The sequence below is a fragment of the Malurus melanocephalus genome, unplaced genomic scaffold, assembly GCF_030028575.1.
Source record: "Malurus melanocephalus ecotype Western Australia unplaced genomic scaffold, MMel_1.1 scaffold_12, whole genome shotgun sequence".
NCBI lineage: Eukaryota > Metazoa > Chordata > Aves > Passeriformes > Maluridae > Malurus > Malurus melanocephalus.
Window position 1 is genome coordinate 3,348,880 of NW_026623244.1, and position 20,428 is coordinate 3,369,307.

The 20,428-nt window shown below is 58.0% G+C and overlaps 5 protein-coding genes across 6 annotated transcripts in view; 2 read left to right on the forward strand and 3 right to left on the reverse strand.

Annotated features, from left to right (window-relative positions):
- Positions 1-3,077: 3,077 nt before the first annotated feature.
- SLC25A28 (solute carrier family 25 member 28) lies at positions 3,078-7,498 on the reverse strand. The gene is made up of 4 exons (XM_057380757.1): positions 7,305-7,498; positions 6,970-7,198; positions 6,143-6,199; positions 3,078-4,746 (listed from the first exon to the last, which is right to left on the reverse strand). The coding sequence occupies exons 1-4, from the start codon at positions 7,368-7,370 to the stop codon at positions 4,229-4,231; spliced, it is 870 nt and encodes a 289-aa protein (XP_057236740.1). The 5' UTR covers positions 7,371-7,498; the 3' UTR covers positions 3,078-4,228.
- Positions 7,499-8,207: 709 nt separating this feature from the next.
- On the forward strand, positions 8,208-13,891 carry ENTPD7 (ectonucleoside triphosphate diphosphohydrolase 7). The gene is made up of 12 exons (XM_057380770.1): positions 8,208-8,307; positions 8,383-8,550; positions 8,630-8,835; positions 8,920-9,070; positions 9,455-9,558; positions 9,632-9,688; positions 9,954-10,102; positions 10,184-10,350; positions 11,119-11,443; positions 11,517-11,602; positions 11,718-11,879; positions 12,037-13,891. The coding sequence occupies exons 1-12, from the start codon at positions 8,300-8,302 to the stop codon at positions 12,263-12,265; spliced, it is 1,812 nt and encodes a 603-aa protein (XP_057236753.1). The 5' UTR covers positions 8,208-8,299; the 3' UTR covers positions 12,266-13,891.
- A 74-nt stretch (positions 13,892-13,965) lies between these two features.
- LOC130582240 (V-type proton ATPase subunit e 2) lies at positions 13,966-15,626 on the reverse strand. Its single transcript, XM_057380830.1, has 4 exons — positions 15,428-15,626; positions 15,301-15,348; positions 14,946-15,090; positions 13,966-14,679 (listed from the first exon to the last, which is right to left on the reverse strand). Exons 1-3 carry the CDS (start codon positions 15,529-15,531, stop codon positions 14,997-14,999), a joined length of 246 nt encoding a protein of 81 aa, XP_057236813.1. The 5' UTR covers positions 15,532-15,626; the 3' UTR covers positions 13,966-14,679; positions 14,946-14,996.
- Positions 15,075-20,329, reverse strand: LOC130582208 (cytochrome c oxidase assembly protein COX15 homolog). The gene is made up of 10 exons (XM_057380780.1): positions 20,019-20,329; positions 19,409-19,531; positions 18,993-19,179; positions 18,404-18,571; positions 17,811-17,892; positions 17,328-17,482; positions 16,324-16,437; positions 15,798-16,055; positions 15,301-15,348; positions 15,075-15,090 (listed from the first exon to the last, which is right to left on the reverse strand). Exons 1-8 carry the CDS (start codon positions 20,261-20,263, stop codon positions 15,924-15,926), a joined length of 1,206 nt encoding a protein of 401 aa, XP_057236763.1. The 5' UTR covers positions 20,264-20,329; the 3' UTR covers positions 15,075-15,090; positions 15,301-15,348; positions 15,798-15,923.
- A 10-nt stretch (positions 20,330-20,339) lies between these two features.
- Positions 20,340-20,428, forward strand: part of CUTC (cutC copper transporter) — a 4,756-nt gene continuing 4,667 nt past the window's right edge. The window contains exon 1 of one of the 2 annotated variants that reach the window (XM_057380793.1): positions 20,340-20,397. The gene's annotated coding sequence lies outside the window, so the exon portion shown is untranslated. Of the gene's footprint in view, positions 20,401-20,428 lie in introns of both variants that reach the window. The other variant, XM_057380801.1, reaches the window with a different exon arrangement.

The window sequence follows — 20,428 nt, forward strand, 5'->3', positions numbered from 1 at the left end:
GCCAAGATGGCACTTTGCAGTCCCTTTTTGGGAAACTTTCACTCATAACCCTGCACTAAGGATGGGTATTACCAGTATCTCCCCATCAAAGCAGACTTATCAAGAGCTGTTCCAGCCCAGCCCAGGGGATTGCTTCTTCTAGTGGTTCTCCACAGATAAGAAAGCAGGTTTTCAGCCTCAGCTTTACCTTTCAGGATATATTCCCTGCCTGGAGAGGGTAATAGCCTTTCAGGCTGTTCCCTGCACTGCCATGCTTGGACAGAGCCGGGCAGGCTGGGACCAGCCCAGCCCAGARTTGTCTCTCCCAGCTGAACACAGGCAGCACCGTGGGTCAGGAGGGGCTTTCCCAGGCCCACCAGAGGCAATGTCTGCTCTGTGTCCAGGCAGCCCCGGCGCTTGCGTTTAGCACTGCTGTAAGGCCGGGAGGTCATGAGAACTTGTACAACTTTATTGGGGTCTGACAGAGCCCTGAGGAATCCCAGAGACTAACCAGGGTAGGACGGGGCTGGTGGGAGGCTGGGAGCCCACCTCTCTGCTCTCCATGGGCTCCAGCCACCTCCTCCCACCGAGCAGAGCTGTCAGGCACACCCTGCAGAAGGGCTGTGGAGCAGGAAACGTCGGGGCAGCCCAGGATGCGGGCAGAGACAGCACAAGGATGTGGTTTCCAGGCCAGTGCCCTCACCCCCTGCCTGCCTCTGAGCTGAGCTGGCAAAAGCCTCAGAGCACTGGGACCCCAGCACCCTGTGAGGGGCCATGAAGGCAGGAGAAGATCAGGAGCCCACCAGCCCCAGCTGAAGGTACGGGACAGACACTGGAGAGATCTCCCCTTCTTCTTGGAGTAAGATGAACCCTCGGCCCCCAGCTTCCCTCACCCCAGCTCTGCCCCTAACCTGCAGGAGTGCAGTCATCTCCAGTTACCCAGGAAGGCAGYTGGGAGCTCCTGAGCTGCTCCTGGCACTGCAGCCTCAGGCTGCCTGAAATAGTTTGGTCTTGTGCCACAGCAGAGCTGCGGCAGCCCCGRATCTATCACCCGGAGCGGGGCCAGGCCAGTGGTGCTTCCCAGCTCTGCAGGGCTCACCCGACCAGAACACACCAGCACCAGGGGCAGGACAGGGCTCGAGGGGCTGTGGGGCACAGGAAGGCAAGGCAGCAAATCCCTGCCTGTGCTGGATGTGGCTGGAGATCCTGCAGGGGAGTGAAAGGACAAGAAATTGTCTCCAAAACTCTGCCGGGCTGAGCATAGCTTCCTTGTTGGAAAGCCAAAAATAGTCTCTTTACTCAGAAGAGGCTGTAGGAGGAGAGATCTCACTCGAAGCACAGCCAAATACCTAGGAGGCCATAGGACAGACCCGGAGCAGCAAGGCTATGCWGAGAGGCATTATCAGACCTTGGAAAGGCAGTGGCCAGAGCTGAGCCAGCCAATAACTCCATTGCCTCCAGGCATCTCGTCATGCCGAAGGTGCCAGAGGAACCAGTCTGTCTGGCAAGGGAACACCCCCACCCTGGCAGAGCTGGGGAGCAGCAGCAGCACGCTGCCATGGCCAGCCCTTAGCTTGTGACAGGCATTCAGCTCAGAGATGGCAGCAGACAAAACTGTTCCTGTCTATTGTGGCCTGGCCCAAGGGATATCTGGGAATTACCACAGCAGCTCTACTGTCCCTGCAGTGCCAAWCCCATCACAGGCAGTGCCATTCCCTGCAGAGCTGCTGCTGCCTGCACTGGGCAACACCCAGCTGCTGCTGGGTAAGCTGGCAAAGCACCAGGAGAGCAGAAAGGCTGTGCCCTTGCCAGGGGAAYGCTTCAGGCCAATTGCTCACGTAACAGCGTTTCTGGGCTGTGCTGACTTATCATCTCCCTTTTCCTGGGGGTTTCGCTCCCTCCCCCAGCACTTCTGTGGGTAGTTATTCCTGGAAACATCCTGGAGACACTTTCAACCCTGCCTTCACCCGCTGACATTTATAGAGCTTCTTCCAGCAGCTGATGGATTTAATAGTGGAAATCTTCCCCCAGTCCATTTATGCCTTTCCCTCCATGGCGTTTGTCATTGCCCCAGCACAYGGTGTGGGCTAAAGGCAAGGCTTTCAGCTCCTGGGCAGAGAGATCCACCCTGGCAGAGCCCAGTTGTACCATCTTCTGCAAACTGTCTAATGCCCTGCCCTCCRACCTAATCCTGCCCTGGTCTCTCCCAGCCATCTTTGCTTCTCCCTTTTGGGCGGAGGAGCTGCAGGAGCTGCCAAATCCTGCAATACTCAGACTATTTCTTAAAGCCCCAGCTCCTGAAATAGCGGGAAAACTTCCAGTTCCTGATCTCCTATGGCTTCTGTGTCTTTAAGGAGTTTCTGATTCTTCTGCTTGTGCAAAAAAAAAAAGCGGGGACCAGAAGCCTGCAGCCCATGCCAGGGAGCAGAGGATGGGCACAGCACACAACCCAGGTGGACCCAGGCTGAAGARCAGTGGCTTTGGTTGCTCTGTGCCAGGGACATCTCCAGATTCGCCTGGCAGCCATCAMAAATCCCACAGGTGGTCACTCATCTTCCCTCATCACCTTCAGGAAGCAGGGCAAAAGAGATGTGTAAAGGAAAGGGGGAYGCAAGGCTGGGCTGGGGCTTGGGCAGGGTGTCAAGCACTCCCTGCAGGGTCCYTGCCCTCCAGCCATGCTGGAGCCCAAAGCCACTGAGGGCACACTGAACACATCCTTGCTCACCCAGCAGCTTTTCCAGCTGCAGGAAAACCCCCTTGTCCTCATCACAGCCCATTCCAGCAGTCTTCTGTGCAGGCCAGGCTAACAGATTCTCCGGAGCAGCCCCAATCTGACCCAGATACCCACTGGCARCACATACCACAGCTGTGAATGCATTTCCTTCGGGGAATTATTTTGGGCAYGGCCCCGTGGGACACATGCCACACCTGAATGCACTGGGAGAGTCAGGCATCACCCATGAGCACCTTGTTCAAGAAACCCAGAGATCTGCTCTGGGCAGGTCAGTACAATGAGGCAATACTTTAGTGCTCAGCTCACAGCTCCATAGTTGGGTGGGACCCTAAAACAAACCGGTATCAAGACAACTAACAACCTGTTAAAAAACCAACTTATTCTAATTACCATTAGATTGGAAGAGATATTAGCACTTTTTGCAATTTTAAGATGCTCATCAAGCATCAAACTAGTCTAACAAAATTATGGGGCAAAAGCTCCGCTGCGCCCAAGATCTCCTATATGAGGGGCACAAAGCCTTCCAGCCTCACTGAGCACCAAATTCCTGTGCTGTTCCTGACAGACAACCCCTCCAGCCAACACCTCCATTCAGAGCAGTTTGCAAGTATCCTGAGGATGCCCGGTCAGACTGAGGGTGTGGGACTACTTGGCCAAGGATCATAAATCTCAGCTTCTCCTKTGGGGTCACAMCCCACACCAGCAGCAGGTGATGGAGCATGAGCCAAAGGCGATGGGGAACACCCTCATCCCAGCATACTGTCAGGGTGACTGGGTCAGACAGGCCCTTCTCCCACCAGCACCCCCAGACTGCTCTTCTCTCCCTGCTCTGGCATCTGTCAAAAGAGCTCAGCACCAGGCACAGTCAGAAGGGCACAGCGCTGGGAGCTGGGCCATGCTGGAGTAAGAATGGGACATGAGGATAGAGCAGAACTGTTTTTATTGGAGGTGTCAAGAGCAGGAACAAGAACAAACCTACAGGCTCCCTCCTCAAGTGCCATCCTCCCCTTGCCCACCACCACCACCACCACCACCACAACTGAGGCAGTCAGCATCACGTGTGCGTGCTACAAGACAACGGCCAAGGCTTACACTTTGCTTCAGCCAAAAGCCAGGCAAAGCCCCCAGCATCCCGCCGTCACCCCCTCCTTGGCAACTGCGAGCTCAGCTTGGCCCTGCCAGGGGCAGGACAGGACATTCACCTTCCCCTCTGAGGAGGGGTGAGCTTTGTGTGAGATGTGGTTAAGGGAAGGACAGGAGCACAGCTCCACCAAAGTGCCAGGGGATGTGACCTGGGCTGCAGCTCCCAGCAGGACATCTCAGAGGAGCCTGGGAGAGAGCAAGCTGWGCAGCCTGAGCAGAGCTGCAACAGCTGCAGGCAAAAAACGGCATCGCTAAACCCCAAAGGGCTTCGCTGCCCCCTCTCTTCAACAGAAACCAAACCAAAGGGAGAGGGGTCAGGAGACAAACCAGGAGGGGATGTGAGGCAGGTCTGGAACTGCGTTTGGCTCTGGCTCACTTCCCAGCCCATCGCTCCTCCTGGCGCTTGGTAAGGATGTATTTGAAGAACTCGTACACGGACCAGGCAATCGCTGTCGAGGGCATCTGAAAAATGACTCTGGCCTGGACCCCTCTGAAGTAGGCGGTCACACCGCCCACCTGGTACACCGTCCTGAAGGCATTAGCCATGCCTGTGATGTGTCCGCTGATGTTGGAGCTCAAGGCCAGGGACTCCTGGGTGTTGAGCAGCGTTTTGCAAACGTCCAAAGGCGTAGTGGCAGCAGCAGCGACAGCCCCCGCACAGGCTCCGGAGACCACGTGGGAGCCTGGGTTGTACTGTCTGTGGGGGTTGAGCTGCTCTTGCAAGAACTCGTAAGTCATGAAGTGAATGGCTTGGAAGGGGATGTTCATGGTGAGCTGGGTGGTGTAGCTGCGGTAGAAAGCTCCGGCCCCTTCGTTGCGCCACACAGCCCGTACACAGTCCATGACACGCTGGTAAGGCGAGTTGTACATCTGCATCCTCTGCTTGACCACTTGGGACAGGCGGTGGCAGCAGCAGCAGCAAGGACACAGGCACGGAGGGGAAGAGGAGAGAGAAGGGTAAACACGAAGCCAGGCTTCCTCCAAATGCTTGGAATTTGGTCACACTGGCCTAAGAGCTGAAGACAGATAACTCCAACCACCAGTGCCCCTCCTGTCTCCAGACAGGACACCAGGCATTTAAATGTGCTGAGGCATCACTGTCACACACACATCACCACTGTGAAGCCACTCACATGCCACAGCCCCAGGCGACATCATGATATCCCATTGCTTACACTCCAGATCCACCCTGGCTCCCGAGCAAATGTTTCCCTATCCACTGCTGCAGAGCTAKCACTCAGAAGAACAGCCCCTGCACCCAGTCTCTTATTTCCCAGACAGCTCTGGACCTGGATACGACTGTCCCTCCCCCACAACCCCCACTGCAGCCCAGAATAACCACAGCTCATTGCAGAGCCCACTACAAAGCCCACTGATTAGCAGCCACTGCCGAAATGCAGCTGCTCCAGGGCAAGATGCAGATGCCAAACCCCCCTACCACATCCAAGAGAGGGACAGGAGAGCTCAGAGCACAGCCTGCCCCAAGGTTCCACCTCCCCCTATCTCAATGTGACCACAAGGAGCTCAAATGACATTATGCTGATCTATTAGAGTCATGATAAGAGAAGCTCCAGAGAAGGAATGACAATAGTCTGGCAGCTCATGGTCGCAGCCTTGCAGTGGGGAGGCACGAGCTGTGCTGGGTGGGCCCAGATCAGCTGGAGCCTGCACTTTCACAAGYCCTCCAAGCTTAAGAGGGAAAAATACCTTCACAACTGGCCTTTCCTCACTGCTTCTCCTTCTCCCACCGCATTCATGGATTTATACTGCAAACTCTCCACACCATTTTCATATATACCAGGCTCATCAAAATCAGCATCTTCCACACATTTCAAAACATCTCCCTTCTCCCAGATTTTCTAGCATGTTTTTGTACYGCACTCTTTTGATTTTCTTCTTGAACACAGACCCACAACTGTACGGCATCTTCCTGAGTTCTCATCACAGCAATATCCAACTTCCACACACTTGGAATCACTTCAGCAGTGCCAATCACATCCCTCTTGCCTTCTCTCCTCCTCCAAGTAACAGTTCCCAGCCAAACTCCTGGGTGAAAGGCCCATGCCCTCCCAGCTCCTCCCAAGCTGTGCTTTGCTGTGCTCCCAAATTATTCTCTTCTACCTACCCTGTCCATAACAAGGAGCCACCAGGGTCTTTAACCAGAGCCACAAGAGAATCCCTGCAGTCRGGCAAGTAACAAGAGCACCCTTCGTGCCACAGAGGGGACCCAAGAGGCTCGGGCAGACCCTGATTCTCCCCTCCCCAGCAGTCCAGGAACATCGTTACCTTCAGCAGGGTTCATGGCTGCATCGTGGAGCAACGTTGCTACACACCCGGCTGCACCTGCAAAACAAGAACTGCCACATGTGAGRGGGGGAAAGGTGAGGGACTCTGGGGCTCCACCACAGCCCCAAGTCCCCGGCCAAGGAGGCCCCTGGAAAAAGGCTGAGATCTGAGGTGACCGCTATGTCCCCTTCAAAAGGCAGGCTGGTCCTCAGGGGTTCCCACCCAGAGTGACATCAAGAAAGAGAAGAAGATTGTGACAGGCCACCAAGKCTCATAGGGTGACCAGGACTCAATTGTGCCCTCTCCTTGGGGGACAGGCCAACGTCCTGGGGRCCTTCAGATGGTGACTGTCCCCATGGCCCACGGAGAAACCCGCTGGCACTCTGCTGCATGCCTGCCAAGGGCGAAACGTGCCCTGCTCTCCCCTCTGCCCCATGCTCTCCCTACTGTGGCAGGTCCTTGAGATGAGTAACGGGCGCCATGGTGAGACGGGCTCCGAAACCACGTGGCATTCCTGGGGCGAGCTCTGGCACTGCCAACCCACGGGGCCACGGCCAGTCCCGGCTTGTCTGCAGGCAGCTCCYGTCCACCAGCATCCTTCCGAGCCAGGGCCACTAACCTGCTTCACACCAGATACCTGGCAGCAGCTCTGGCAGGCGCGGAGCGGTGCTTCCCCGTGCCCGGCACCGAGCGGCTGGCTCACGGCTGGAGAGAGCACACGGCTTTAGGACATCCACGGCACCCCGACCCCGCGGCGGGACCGGGCCTCCCTACCGCCAGACCTGCCGCTCCCACCCCCTCCCTCCCCGGCGTGGCGGGGCCGGTACCGTTGGCCACATGGCTATTGCCCCCCGCGTGGATAACGTCGCTCAGCGTCTTTTTTAACTTTTCGTAGCAGGCGAAGTAGAGGGCGTGCGCCGGGCCGGCGCCGGTGGCGGTGATGTTCAGGCCCCGCATGGGCCGCCAGACGCCTTCGGTGCGGGCGATGCGCCACAGGGCCTCCAGCACGTTCCGGTAGCGAGCGGCGGGCTCCGGCTGCAGGCTCTGCATCCGCGTCTGCAAAACAGGGCGGGCCCGGCCGGACGGCTGGTCASACGCTGCCCGGGGCTCCCGGTATGCCGCCCCGTCCCCTCCCTCCCCGCGCCCGCCGCGCCGCCGGCACCTTGACGCAGTCGATGGGGTACATCACGCAGTGCTCCATGACGCCCGCCACGGCGCCCGCCAGCATGTGCGTGGACACGGCGGCGCCCTGGGGCAGCGCCTCGTAGTCGGGGGCGGGCGGGGAGCGCGGCTCGGGGCCCCCCGGGCCGGAACCGGGACCGGGACCCGGCGCCACCTCCGTGTCCGCGCCGCCCCGCCCCTCCACGGCGCCCATTGGCCGCCGCCGCCCGGTGCCCGCCCCCGGAGCGCGCCCATTGGCTCGACCCGCCGCGCAGCGCCCACGCACGCCGTTCTCATTGGCCGGCGGCGCCGCGGCTCGAGCGCCGCCACTGGCGGGCCGCTCCCTCCGGCGCGTTCGGGCGCGCTGCCCGTTGGCCGCCGGGAACCGCCCGCCCTGCCGGCCCTCGCAGCCCATTGGGTGTCTCAACTTGGCGCCCCGCCCCGCCGCGCAGCGCCCACGCACGCCGTTCTCATTGGCCGGCGGCGCCGCGGCTCGAGCGCCGCCACTGGCGGGCCGTTCCCTCCGGCGCGTTCGGGCGCGCTGCCCGTTGGCCGCCGGGAACCGCCCGCCCTGCCGGCCCTCGCAGCCCATTGGGTGTCTCAACTTGGCGCCCCGCCCCCCCGCGCAGCCCATTGGCAGGCGGACCCGCGACCTTTGGCCCGCTCGCCCCGCCTCCCCGCGGGGCCGGAGAGCTTCCATTGGCCGGCGAGCCCGCCACTCCGCACGTCGGCGCGTGCTGTGTATTTGGGCGCTCGGGATTGGCTGGCAGTGTCCGCGTGACGCCTCCCGGCGAAGGTCKGGCGCGGGAGCGAGGGAGCAGCCGGGCACCGCCCCCCCGCCCGACGGGCGCGTCCCTCCCCAGTGCGATTGGTCGCCGTGCCCGGGGGGCGGGGCTCTGCCCGGCGGGGAGCGGCGGCGGTGGCCGGTGACGTGTCCGCCGGTGCCGGCGGCGGTGCCGGCAGCGGCGATGCGCGGGCGGGCGGCGGTGGGTGCACATGGCCAGGTTAGCGGGATCGGGCCGGGTCGGTGGGTCGGGGCCTGCGCGGTGCCGGTGCTGAACGGTGGCCTCTGCCCTCAGGATCGGTGTCTCCTGCCTGTCGTGGCGCTCGGTGGGACCGTGTCCTGGGCCGCGGCAGCGCCAGGCTGCGCTGGGGCTCGCTCTCCTCTTGGGGCTGCTGCTGCTGCTGGCGGCCGCCGTGCCTCGCCGCTGGGCCGCGCCGCCCCGCGCCTCCCGGCGGGACGAGAGGTGAGCGGGGACTGGGCTGCCGGGGGAGCGGGGTCTCCGCCGGCCGCCGGTGCTGAGCCGTCGTGCCGCCGTGYCCCAGGTACCTGGCGCGGGCGGAGGAGCTGACGGCCACCGACACCGAGGACTCGTCCCTTAATTAYGGGGTGGTGGTGGACTGCGGGAGCAGCGGATCCCGCGTCTTCGTCTACTTCTGGCCCCCGCACAACGGGAACCCCCATGACCTGCTGGACATTAAGCAGATGAGGGACCGGAGCAGCCGCCCCGTCGTCAAGAAAATTAAACCCGGTGCGTGCTGCCCCTGTCCGGCCCCMGCCCCGAGCCCCCGCGCACGGACGGGGCGCGCTGGCTCACGGCCGCCTTCCCCGCCAGGCATCTCCGTGACCGCGGCAGCCCCCGAGCAGGCGACCCCCTACCTGCGGCCTCTGCTGCGSTTCGCGGCAGCGCACGTCCCGGCGCGGAAGCACAAGGAAACGCCGCTGTACATCCTGTGCACGGCGGGGATGCGGCTGCTGCCCGAGCAGTAAGTTCGCCGCCTTGTCAGGCGAGCCAGGGATGCGCTGGGAACCCTCACCCTTGAGCAAGGGCAAGAAAGCTGCCCGCTCTTGARCCTGGTGGGAGATTGGAGAACCCTGTGGGGGGGATTGAGAAAGGAAAGGGCAAATGTTGGGGCAAGTGGCAAGGAATGCAGGAGGATTTGAGCGTGCTGGGAGGGAGCTGAGAGGAGATACTTTTGACTGAGGGTCTCAAACAGATAGATCTATTTTTCATTTCCAAAACATGCTGGCTGCAGCAGCAGAACTTGAGGGGTTGAACAGTGGATGTAGTGCAGTGTGATTCCTGGTCTCTTCCCCAGCATCTCTGGTGAAGGTCCCCCAACATCTGTCCCTCTCCTGTGCCCTTGCAGGCAGCAAGCTGCAATACTGGAGGACTTGGTGAGAAACGTGCCCCTGGAGTTTGATTTCCTCTTCTCCAAATCTCACGCAGAAGTGATCTCAGGGAAACAGGAAGGTAGTAGTTGCCACAAAGTGCTGTTTGTTCTTCTCTAGTATGTTGTCATAATGACCTTTTCTGTCTTCTGCAGGTGTCTATGCATGGATTGGCATCAACTTTGTCCTGGGACGGTTTGATCACGAGGATGGTGAGTCTGGCTGCTTGTAGAACAGCTGGGAGGGTCTAAATAGAACTGTGCTGGACCTTGTACCAGTGTGGTAGCTAAGATCWACCTCTGGAGTAGGCAGCAATGCCTGACCCCTGTCATACATGTGAAAACTCTCCCAGATCTGGGAGGTGCTCGGGGTCTGCCTGCAGGGTTGCCCCAYGAGGCAGCTGTGGGGATGATGTTGGAAGGGAGATGCTGCCCCAGGCCCTCCCTCTCTCTCACTGACACACTGCCTGGGTTGCAGAGGAGGATGCAGTTGTCACCGTAGCGCTGGGGGACCAGGGGAAGTCTCTGGTTCGGAAACGAACAGTTGGGATCCTAGACATGGGAGGCGCCTCCCTGCAGATTGCCTACGAAGTGCCCGACTCYGGAGCCATCTCCTCCCCACAGCAGGTGTGTATCTGGCTGGTCCCTGGGAGCAGCTCCTGCCTTCCCTGGATTGCTGCTGATCATGGACCCTGTCTGTGTCACCAGGAGGAGGCTGCTAAGAGCTTGCTGGCAGAATTCAACCTGGGCTGTGACGTGCAGCACACTGGCCACATGTACCGTGTCTACGTCAACACTTTCCTGGGCTTCGGGGGCAATTTTGCCCGGCAGCGCTATGAGGAACATGTGCTGAACCAAACCTATGTGCACAACCGGTATTGCTGCCTCACCTACTGATGCCTCTGCTAGAGCATTGTGAAATGTGGTGCTGATTCCTTCATGTTGCCCTCTCCCCTTGGRTTTGGCTCAAGAGCCGCCTGTGGTGATAACAGCTCCCACAGCCACGCTGGCAGCAGCCTTGTGGCAGTGGCAGGTGCCTGGGCTGGCACAGAGTGCTTGGCCACTGCCCTTTTCCAAGCCTGGCAGCTGTTATCAGTGCCACAGCTCTCTGCCTTCCTCCTTCTCTCCTCGTGACAGGCTACGGGGAGGTCCCTCTAGTGGCTTTTGGCTTTTCCTGCTCTGGCTTTCCCTCCTCCAGCACCGATTCACTCAGCACATCCTTTCATTGCATCCCCACCTCGAGCTCTCCTGTCTCTCCTTTCCTTCCAAGAGCACTACGTGAAGCTGTCGCCAGAGGTGGAGAGGCTTGGTGCCCAGGTACTCCTGTGCCAGGAGCAAACYCTGCCTCCAGATCCCCAGGGGCTGTGTAGAGGCACAGATCCCCGTGGGCTGGGTGGGGTGGGCTGTGCCTTGTTGCACCCTACAGGTGCTCAAAGCATGTAGCTTTAGGCCAGCATGACAGATCTGTTGAGTTCAGCCTTAGCAAGACGTGGCAGGGCAGGCACCAGCACTGCAGGGTACAAGYGGACAGAGCCTCGTCTGGTGCAGAGAGCATCTGGATGTGGGACAAGGCTAGATTAGGGTTTTGGGAGTTGGTATAGGACCCCTGTACCATTGCTATTTCTTCCTGGACTGTTTTCCAGCCTGCACAGCCAGCAGACAGGGCTGAGCCCCAAGATGCCCATCTTGGACCCCTGCCTGCCCRTGGGGCTGGAGGACACGGTAGTGAGGGGCGGCCAAACCCTGTACATGCGGGGGCRAGGGGACTGGCAGGCCTGTGCAAAGCTGCTGCAGCCCCTGCTCACTGGGTCCAATGGCAGCTATGCCTCCCTGGTGGAGACCTACAAAGCACCCATCGACTTCAGCAACAGCGAGTTTTACGGCTTCTCGGAGTTTTTCTACTGCACCGAGGACGTGCTGCGCCTGGGGGGCCAATATAATGCCCCCACCTTCATCTCCGCYGCTCAGGTGGGTTCCTGCTGTTCCTGGGGCTGGGAGTGAAGGCTGTTTCTCTGCTCTGAACCCCAACTTCCTCCCCCAGGAGTACTGCAGCCAGCGGTGGGAGCTGCTGATCCAGCGTTTCCATGGTGGCCTCTATTCGGCGCACGCTGACCAGCACCGGCTGAAGTAAATGGACTTGCTGGGGAGTGCCATGACTGACCTCCCGGGGAGCTTTTGCTGGAATAAGGGACCGGTGCAGTTGTTAGTGTGTGGCTGATGCTCCTGTGTGCTGTGTCTGCAGGTATCAGTGCTTCAAATCAGCCTGGATGTACCAAGTCCTTCATGAGGGCTTCCAGTTTCCACTGGACTACCCCAGCCTGCGCACGGCCCAGCTGGTGTACGACCGGGAGGTGCAGTGGACGCTGGGTGCCATCCTCTACAAGACAAGATTTCTGCCACTCAGGTACCATCAGCTYGCTGATGCCATCATGAAAGAAGGGGAGGGTGGCTGGGGAGGAGCAGGAGTAACTGCACTGGGTCAGAACTCTGCATGGACCACGGCAGGACCCTGGCAGTACTCCACGACATCTCATGGCCRGTCTTGACATTCCTTTCTATAGGGATCTCCGTCAGGAGAGCATCCGGCAAGCACACGCCTCCTGGCTGCGCCTCTCCTTTGTCTACAACCACTATCTTTTCTTCGCTTGCATTCTGGTCGTGGTGCTGGCCATCGTCCTCTACCTCCTGCGGCTGCGCCGCATCCATCGCCGGCAGCTGCGCTCGGCCCAGCACACCCTGCTCTGGCTGGACAAGGTGGTGGTGCCGCTGGGCCAGGGCAGCGTGCCGTGACACCAGTGCTACCCATCGTCCAATTGCACCAGCACAACTAGGACTGGCTGACAGCCTGGCCTCCAAGGGCTTGGACTCTTATCCATCTCGAACTCTGCACTCCATCATCTCTGCGTCACAACCAGAGTCTGTGGGCTGAGGCAGCTATGGACACAAGAGCTTTCCTCTCTACCTAGCCCCAGTTCTAATCTTTGCATTCCTTGGCCTCCGGCCTTTGCCTCACTATGTGGTGTAGAGCAAAGTCCTCTGCTGCCAAMGGGCTCAAGGCTGCGGCCCTGCCAGATCCCTCAGATAACAGGACACTATCACTGAGGCAACCAATCCCAGGCTCTGGCCTGAAGCACTGAGCCACCCCATGACTCAGCCACCGGTTTGCAGAGCAACCTGGTGAGGTGCTGTGGTTCATCACCTGGGATTGCCTTTCTGCTGGCCCTGACAAGCCCGGGACTGGGGAACAGCAGGCAACAGCTAAGTTACTGCAGGAATGAGGTAAACCATGAGATCCACCAGGCTGCTCTGCCCAACCTGGCCCCTCTTGGAGCATTTTTGAAGAGCTGTACTGCTCTTTGTCATGTATTCCCTCCAAGGACAATCCTACCCAACATCCCAGACAGCCCTGAGGGCTCATTGATTCTTAAGGCATGACCAAACTGGGCTGCCTTTCCTTTCATACATTCCTTCCTGGGCACAGCTGCCGTGTGGTGCCCCACACGTTTACCAGGTACTGGTGTCAGGACCTGTGGTTCTCTCCTCCATGAGCGCAGGCTGGGCCTGCCCTGGGAGAGCCACCTCAGTCCAGCCCAGCCCAAAACCCCTGCACAGGTCRGGGCTGAGGCTGTGCACATAGGCACAAACCTTCCCCGGGGCTGGAGCCCAAATGGTTCAGTGAAATTTGTCACTTTATTGAACTCTGCTGTTCCCATTCTTGTAGCAATAAACAAACYCCTTGAGCCATCCAGCACTGGTCTCATTTCCTACGGAGCAGTTCCCAGCAGCGATGGCTCCTGGCTGGGGGGCTGTGTGTCTGCACAGCACTGCTGTTGCTTTGTGCTGCCACAGTGGGACAGTGGAGCTCCTTTCCTGCCTATATTCTGATTCCAGCAGAAAGACAGCTGAACTTAACGGAGCTGGTAGCAGCAAGGGGAGCTCTGATCTGAACCAAACTGTTGGGATTGTTGGAGACAGCATCCTTTGCTGTCCTCTTCCTAAGAGGAAAAGCCTGCCCACACAGAGTCCCTGCACGATGTTGGTCTCTGCTTTTTACCTTATTAGCCACCCAAGACTTGAGAGCTGCCTGGCAAAGAGGCCATTGAGCTGCTCCAGCTGCTGCACAGCCATGGAAATGGCCCCAGCACAGCTGCCAGGGCCTGGGCAGGTACCCAGTTCTCTCCAGGACATACAGTTCCCTMCCTGTGACCCTGGTCCCACAGCACAGGGCACAGGTGGCATCAAGGACACAGCTTTCCATACACCAGTGTGCTGCCAACCTCCTACTCAACAGCTGAGGATCTGAGCCTTGTTCTCACAGTGCAAGAACACTGCTGGAAGAAGGAAAGATGACTGAATAAAGCCAACACTGTCCCTCAACCTCAAAGCAGCAAATGACTCAGCCTCCAGCATGACTTACTAGAAAAAGGATTTATTTSCACAACACATATTAAACAACACAAATAAATAAATAAATACAGATAAATTATCTGATAAATAAGGGAAACCTGAAACACAATGCCCTATTTGGCTATTGGCAGAACCTGGACCCATCGTGATGTGGTGAAAATACCTAAACACTACTGCAGCTGCCTCACTGCAGGGAGACACCGCCCTCCTTTCATCCCCTCCAACAGACTCCAAAACCTCCCTTATTACACCCAAAGGGGTCTGTCTGCATGCTCCACCAGGGTCAGCCCTCCCTTCTCCAACCCACAGCCAGAATCTGTGTTTGCAGGGGCTACCCCCACCACAGGGAGCTGACCAGACCAACAAAGGATGTAATAGCTCCTGCCTTCTCATGCAGAGGGGCAGCCAATGGATGTAATGAACAGGGACATGGCAAGTAGTTGGGCTACGAGCAGGGGCATTTCACGTGGGGACTAGGGCTGAACACCAAGGGGACAGGGCAAGCACTGCTTGGGACAGGATACGCTGGCACCACACACAGATCCCTCACAGGATGGTGCTCAGTCACTGCAGCACTTGGCCAGCTGAAGGGATCTCTCCCCARTAGTGTGGCTGCTCCTAGTGCTGGATTAGTAGGCTCTCGTCCAGGGGTGCTGCCTGCCATGCTCGGGGGGCAGCCATCCATCAGTCCAGGCTGCAGAGCTCCAGGGGTGCTCGGGCAGCGGATCCAGCCTCTGTCCCAGCACCTCTGGGGGCTCTCTGGTGCAGGAGAGTAGAGGCTGGAACAGCTACAAGAGCTGGGGAGGGAGAAAGGAAGACAAGTTAGCACCAAASTGCATTCATTAGGGAGTTCCCACAAATTTGAGAACTACAGTGCTCTATTTGGTCAGGTTCAGCACAGAGCCAAAAGCTTCACAATGGGACCAGCTCACCACAGCCACAACGCACAGAAGCCAAAGCATATACCCCAGTCCAGCAAGGGCTGAGCTGCAGCTCCCTCCCCAGCCTGATACAGGCAAGCAGGCAGGGACATGTCTGCCCCCCCAGCTCTCTGCTCACTCACGGTGATGGGTTTGATGGGGTCTCTGCTGAGGTGCCAGCTCCCAAGGACTGCTTACTCCCAGAGGAAGCGCACGTACCAGATGGTCTCGTTCTTCAGCTGCGGCCCGAACAGGGGATTGGCCTGGGCCAAGATGGCAATGAGCCAGCTGCAAAGGGACACAACCTGCCGTCAGACTCTCGGCAGGACCAGCCGGGAGCGGCTGCTGGCCCGGGGGATGATGGGCCCGGKAGGGAGGCGGGCGGCAGCCCCGGGGCTCTCCTGTTCATCCACGGAGGATGCTAGGCAGCAGCCACCGGTCCCGGCGAAGCCAGGGGAGGTGAGAGAAAGCGTASGGAGCCCGGCCCGCGGTACTCACAAGAGGTAACAGCACACGGCGGTGGTGACTAGCATCGTGATGATCACCCTGAAGAGACACCGGCGTTAGCACGGGAAGGCCCAACCCCAGAAACCCCGACCACGGTACCCCCCGAGCCTCCACTCACCCKCGGTTCGGCCCCTTGGGCACGAACCAGGGGGCGGCGATGCCCACGAGGCCCCAAAAGGCCGAGAAGAGGACGAGCGGCAGCGCGAAGCTGTGCGCCGTCATGGCCGCTCCGCACCGGACACGGCCCCGCCCGCGGCCCCGCCCACTGCCGCGCCGCGCCGCCAATCCGCGCCCGGAGCGCGCCGCGCCTGCGACACCGTCACCTTCCATTGGCGGACACGTTCGGCTCGGCCCGGCCCGGCCCGGCTCGGCTCGGCTCGGCTCGGCTCGGCATCCCCGCATCCCACCGCACCTCGCTCCGCAAAGGAGCACCCAGCCACACACAGCCGCTTCACAAAATTTCTTTATGTTACAAAAGTCGCACTCACACCCGCCGCCGCCGCCTCCCGCGCCAGCCCGGCTGGGCACACATCGCCTTGCGCAGCCGGGTGAGGSCCCTCGGCCGCCCCCGGGCCCGGCGGTGCGGCTCCCCGAGAGGGCTCTGCCGCGGTGCGTTACTTGGGCACTCTCCGGAGCTCGCTCATGAGCCACAGTGCCATGCTRAGCAGGGCCAGGGAGCCCGACTGGTGCGTAGCAGCCAGAGGTGTAGGGACATAAAGCAGTAGCGTGCTGATGCCCAGGCCCACCTGCCAAGAAGAGAGAAATGAGATAAGAGTGCTTGTGGATGCACCATTGATACCATTCCCAGCACAAAGTGTGGTGTAGAAAGGCTCACGGCCACCCCAGGACTTGTCACTCCCACATTCAGAGCATGCATACAGTATGGTGAGGTGAGGGGTCTAGGCAACTCCACCTCTCAGCTCCAGGCTCTTGGAGCCAGCAYAGATCTAACTGGGATCAGCTCTGCCTTGTGAACATGATACAAAGAAGTACGGGGAAAAAAAAAGGCAGTACCTGCATGCAAGCCACAGCCAGTAAGGAAGTCACAGCCATCCTGGTCCTCCGAGGGAGTGGSATCTTTCTTGAGAAGAGGTACAATGCTGTGACAGCTGTGAAGGAGGCAATTCCCTACAGAAGGGAARGAAAACAACCACCCTTCAAGGTAAGTTCAAGGCAAATGGGTGCAGTGGCCTTTGGCTTTGCCTTACATGAAGTAAAAGAAATTCTGTGAGCAATATTTAACTAAAGAAATATATTAATGGCCATGACCAAATCCTAGAGCTCCCACACCTTCAGRTTAACAACCCTGAAATGTAAGTGAAGTTAAGAGTTTTATTTTGATGCCAAATTAATATTTTACTTCCCAACAGCTTTTCCTCATTTATTCAAGTCATTAGAGATTATGTCTGCCCTCTCCCCAGCTGCCACCTTGACAACTGAAGGCTATCATCTGGAAAAATGATCTCATTTCCACCACTATAGTTCACCAGCATAATCTTGCTGTGCAGGTCACCTCAGCTGATCCAGCCTAATCTTTCCTTTTTTAGCCTTAGCCATGGCTTAGCTCACAGCAGTGCTGCCAGTGGTATTTAATATCCGGATTGCTCYAACTAGCTGAGGTATTTTCACAGGGCACTATGGTGCAAAACAAGTTCAGAAATGCTGGAGGAAGCATTCAATATCAGGATTTCCAAGTTTTATTTCACACAGCTTTCCCAGACATTTCAATAGCAAGGGCTACCCCACACTGTAGCTCATGTTATGGAAACAAAGACTCAGAGAAACAAAGTGCGTTACTTGCGCAGGAGGAAGACCTCCTTAAGGAAGAAGGCCACACTGAAAATAAATAGGAATGCTAAACTTCCTCTTCCTGCAGAAGCAAACTGGTAAGATGCTCTCAGGCCCTTTGGACACCCGAGAAATCACTCAAGCTGACAGAACCACAGCCCAAAGAAGRCAGTTTGGCTGCAGGAGGCAACCAAGAAGCAGCCCAGACATATCAGGAAGACACCACTTACCAAGATCCTGTGATCAAACTGTACAGTTGTAGGATTCTCAAAGATATTTCTCAGCACAGGGGAGAAGGCAAGGAGATCATCTGGGATCCAGCGCTCCCCCATTTTGGGGAAGGAATTGTACACAAGGCCAGCATCCAGCCCTGCCACAAAGGCACCTGCAATTCCAGAGCARAAAATGAGACTACCAGAGGAGGCAAAGGTCTCACTCCAGGCTGCCCAGCTCTGATTCAAGAGCTCAGCTTGAGCCTTWATTTCTTTTAGAAACATATACAGAAATCATACAGCACAGGCAGGCTGGAAGGTGCATCTCCACCTGCCCAGGAAAGACCAGTGAGGAGGTTCTTGACTGTAAGCGCCCTGATATCGGCAGTTTTTCCAGAGAATGGGTGGGTTGCTCACAGTCCCCACCAGATCAGAAGSAAAAGACCAAACCAGCAGTGAGGAATGAGTCACAAATTGGCCAGTAAAAAGAGCGAGCTTTACCTGAAAGAGCAGTAAGAAAAATGAGAGCTGTAGTGCCATGAGCATATTGTCTCAAGCGAAGGAGCTGATGGGTTTCTGGCAACTGTTAAATAAAAAAAGAATTAATCAAAGCATTTCCAGTGCTGTTGGCAGCAGSTAAGAAAAGCCTTCACTACAAAGAGAGGCCAAACGGTTGGCCTGTATTTTACTGGGGGCATCTATACATCACCACGCAGCAGTTGCACATCCCCTCAGAATTGTAACTAATCGAGTCCAGGTCTGTGCAGAAACTGAAGAGTCCCCTGGACAGTTACTGGCACAAACCATTTAGCCCAGCCAGGCACACCCCKGCCTGAGCTTCCACAAATTCTGAGACTAATCACTTTTAACTTGAACGAGCATGAGCCAAAGCAAGTCCCATAACCAAGAAGTTTACAGAATAGGTATTTTGTAACACTGTAAGTCTTCTGTAAGGATTAGATCAGAGTCAGGAACACAGACTACAAGAGAAGCACCATCAGCCTTCACATCCTTTTCTTACCCTTCACATCACACCCCAAGCCTCAGAACTGACACTTCACCAGGCTTTTAAATCCTGATGCACCACTCCATACCTTGTGTCGTGGAAGCAGCAAAGACAGCCCTGTCCACAGGCTGGCAGAGTACAGAACCAGTGCAGAGCCCAGGTGTGCTGCCAGGCGGTACTGACTGACCCGAGGGATGTCATACGAGTCTGGCTTCTCTTCCAGCCCACTCTTCACCATGTACCATCCCAGCAGTCCCTAAAAAACCAGGAGAGGGCTTAGAGCCAGAGGGGGCAGCAGCAGTTACTAAAATGAGATAAACATTAGGGGAAAAGCAACTTGTTTCCTTTACCTTCAACTAGGTACCAGCACTGACATGCTGTCATGGTGTCACTGACACCAAGATGTCATGAATCCCACTGTCTCAGAAGATATCAAACTGACAGAGGGTAGGTTTAGATTAGATATTGGGAAAAAATCACTGTGAGGATKGTGGGCACTGAAACAGGYTACCCAGAGAAGYTGTRGATGCCCCACCCCTGGCCAGGTTGGATGGAGCTCTGAGCAAACTGGTCTAGTGACAGGTATCCCTTATTGGCGGGTTAAAACAAGATGATCTTTYRGGTCATTCGGTGACATCCAYACATTGTCACTATCCCTGTGGCTGCAGAGCTCTCACCTGGAAGCAGACCAGCCCACAGAGWGCGAGGACACGGCCCTTGAGGGGCCGGCTGAGCCAGCCCCGGCGCCAGAAGTAGGCAGCAGGCAGGATGTAGGCCAGGCCCACGACACGGCCCCACATGCGGTGCGAGTACTCCATGTACCAAATGAACTTGAACTCTGCCAGCGTCATGTCATGGTTCAGGCTGTTAAAGGACAGCAAAGCAATTGTTTCACAGCCCCGCGCTGAACTTTGCACCACACRGGATTGCCTTCCTCAGATAACGGAAGGGATCAAAGGAGCCGCCACCAGAAAGGCTTTGTGTGTCTTCCCAGTGACTCCAGAAAACATTTTCCTTCTTACAAGGATTTTTTGGGTGGCTCAGTTGTTGGAGGGATGCTCTCAGCCCGCCCTCCTTTGAATTTTGAACTCACATTTTAAACTCTGGGAACTGCTGGTACTTCTGGAACTCAGCTTCCCACTCCTGCTGCGTTYGGGGGGGTTTCATCTCCTTCACCAGGTGCCAGTCGACCATAGAAAGGCCTGATTCTGTCAGCCTGGGAGCAGAGACATGAACAGGCACACCTTACTCCCTTACGGTAGGCAAATCTGCTGCACAACAACCCAGGAGCAGGGACTTCAGGTGCCTGTGGGTCCCTTCAAAGTCAGGATATTCAGTAGTTCTGTGATAACCCTTAAAACCCTTGTTTAGACAATCTTTAAGCTCACAATTAGAAGCAGGATGGAGATGACAGTCTGGAAGTGATCAGATCTAAAATTACGATAAATGTGTAAGAGWTACCCCCTAGTGGCATCAACAGATGGAGAAGCCTCTCCGGCACTCCCAGCCCTATCCCACCACGTTCCCTTGCAGTCAGGACGGGAAGACACGAGAGGAGCTCTCACAGGCACTCTCGGGTGGSTCTCGGGGTGGGGACAGCCGCAGAGGGTCACCGGCGGCACAGACCGGAGGGCGACAGGGACGGCCGCCTCCAAGGAACCYCTCTGCGCCCCTGCCGGAGGGGCTGGGGGTGCCGCGCTCACCTGGTGACGCCGCCCAGCACCACGGCACCGGCCACGGCGCCGCTGCAGACCAGGAGCCATCGCCCCACGGCGGGCGGTGTCGCGGCGGGCGGCGGCGCCTGGTGCAGCAGGTGTCGCTGCTGAAGGCAGAGCCGCGGGGGCAGGCGGCCGCGTGTGGGCGGTGCCGGTAGCGACACCGGTGAGGATCGCCCCCGCCCCGCGTCCCTCAGCAGCCGCCGGGCCCCGCCGCGCGCCGCCAGCAGCATCCCCGCACGCGCCGGAAGTGGCGCCGCCGGAAGCGCGGGACGAGCACTTCCGGACACGCCCGGGCGTCGCCATGACGATCACGCGGCGCGTGACCGGAGCGCAGAGCAGCGACCCCCGCGCGCCGCCAGCGCAGGTGGTGAGGGCGCGTGCGGGACGGGGGCGGG

Coding starts and splice junctions, on each gene's coding strand:
- SLC25A28 (XM_057380757.1), bottom strand. CDS start 7,370: ATGCTGGCGGGCGCCGTGGCGGGCGTCATGGAGCACTGCGTGATGTAC. Junction 7,199..7,304: donor ACCCCATCGACTGCGTCAAG/GTGCCGGCGGCG, acceptor CCTGTTTTGCAG/ACGCGGATGCAGAGCCTGCA. Junction 6,200..6,969: donor CAATAGCCATGTGGCCAACG/GTACCGGCCCCG, acceptor CTTGTTTTGCAG/GTGCAGCCGGGTGTGTAGCA.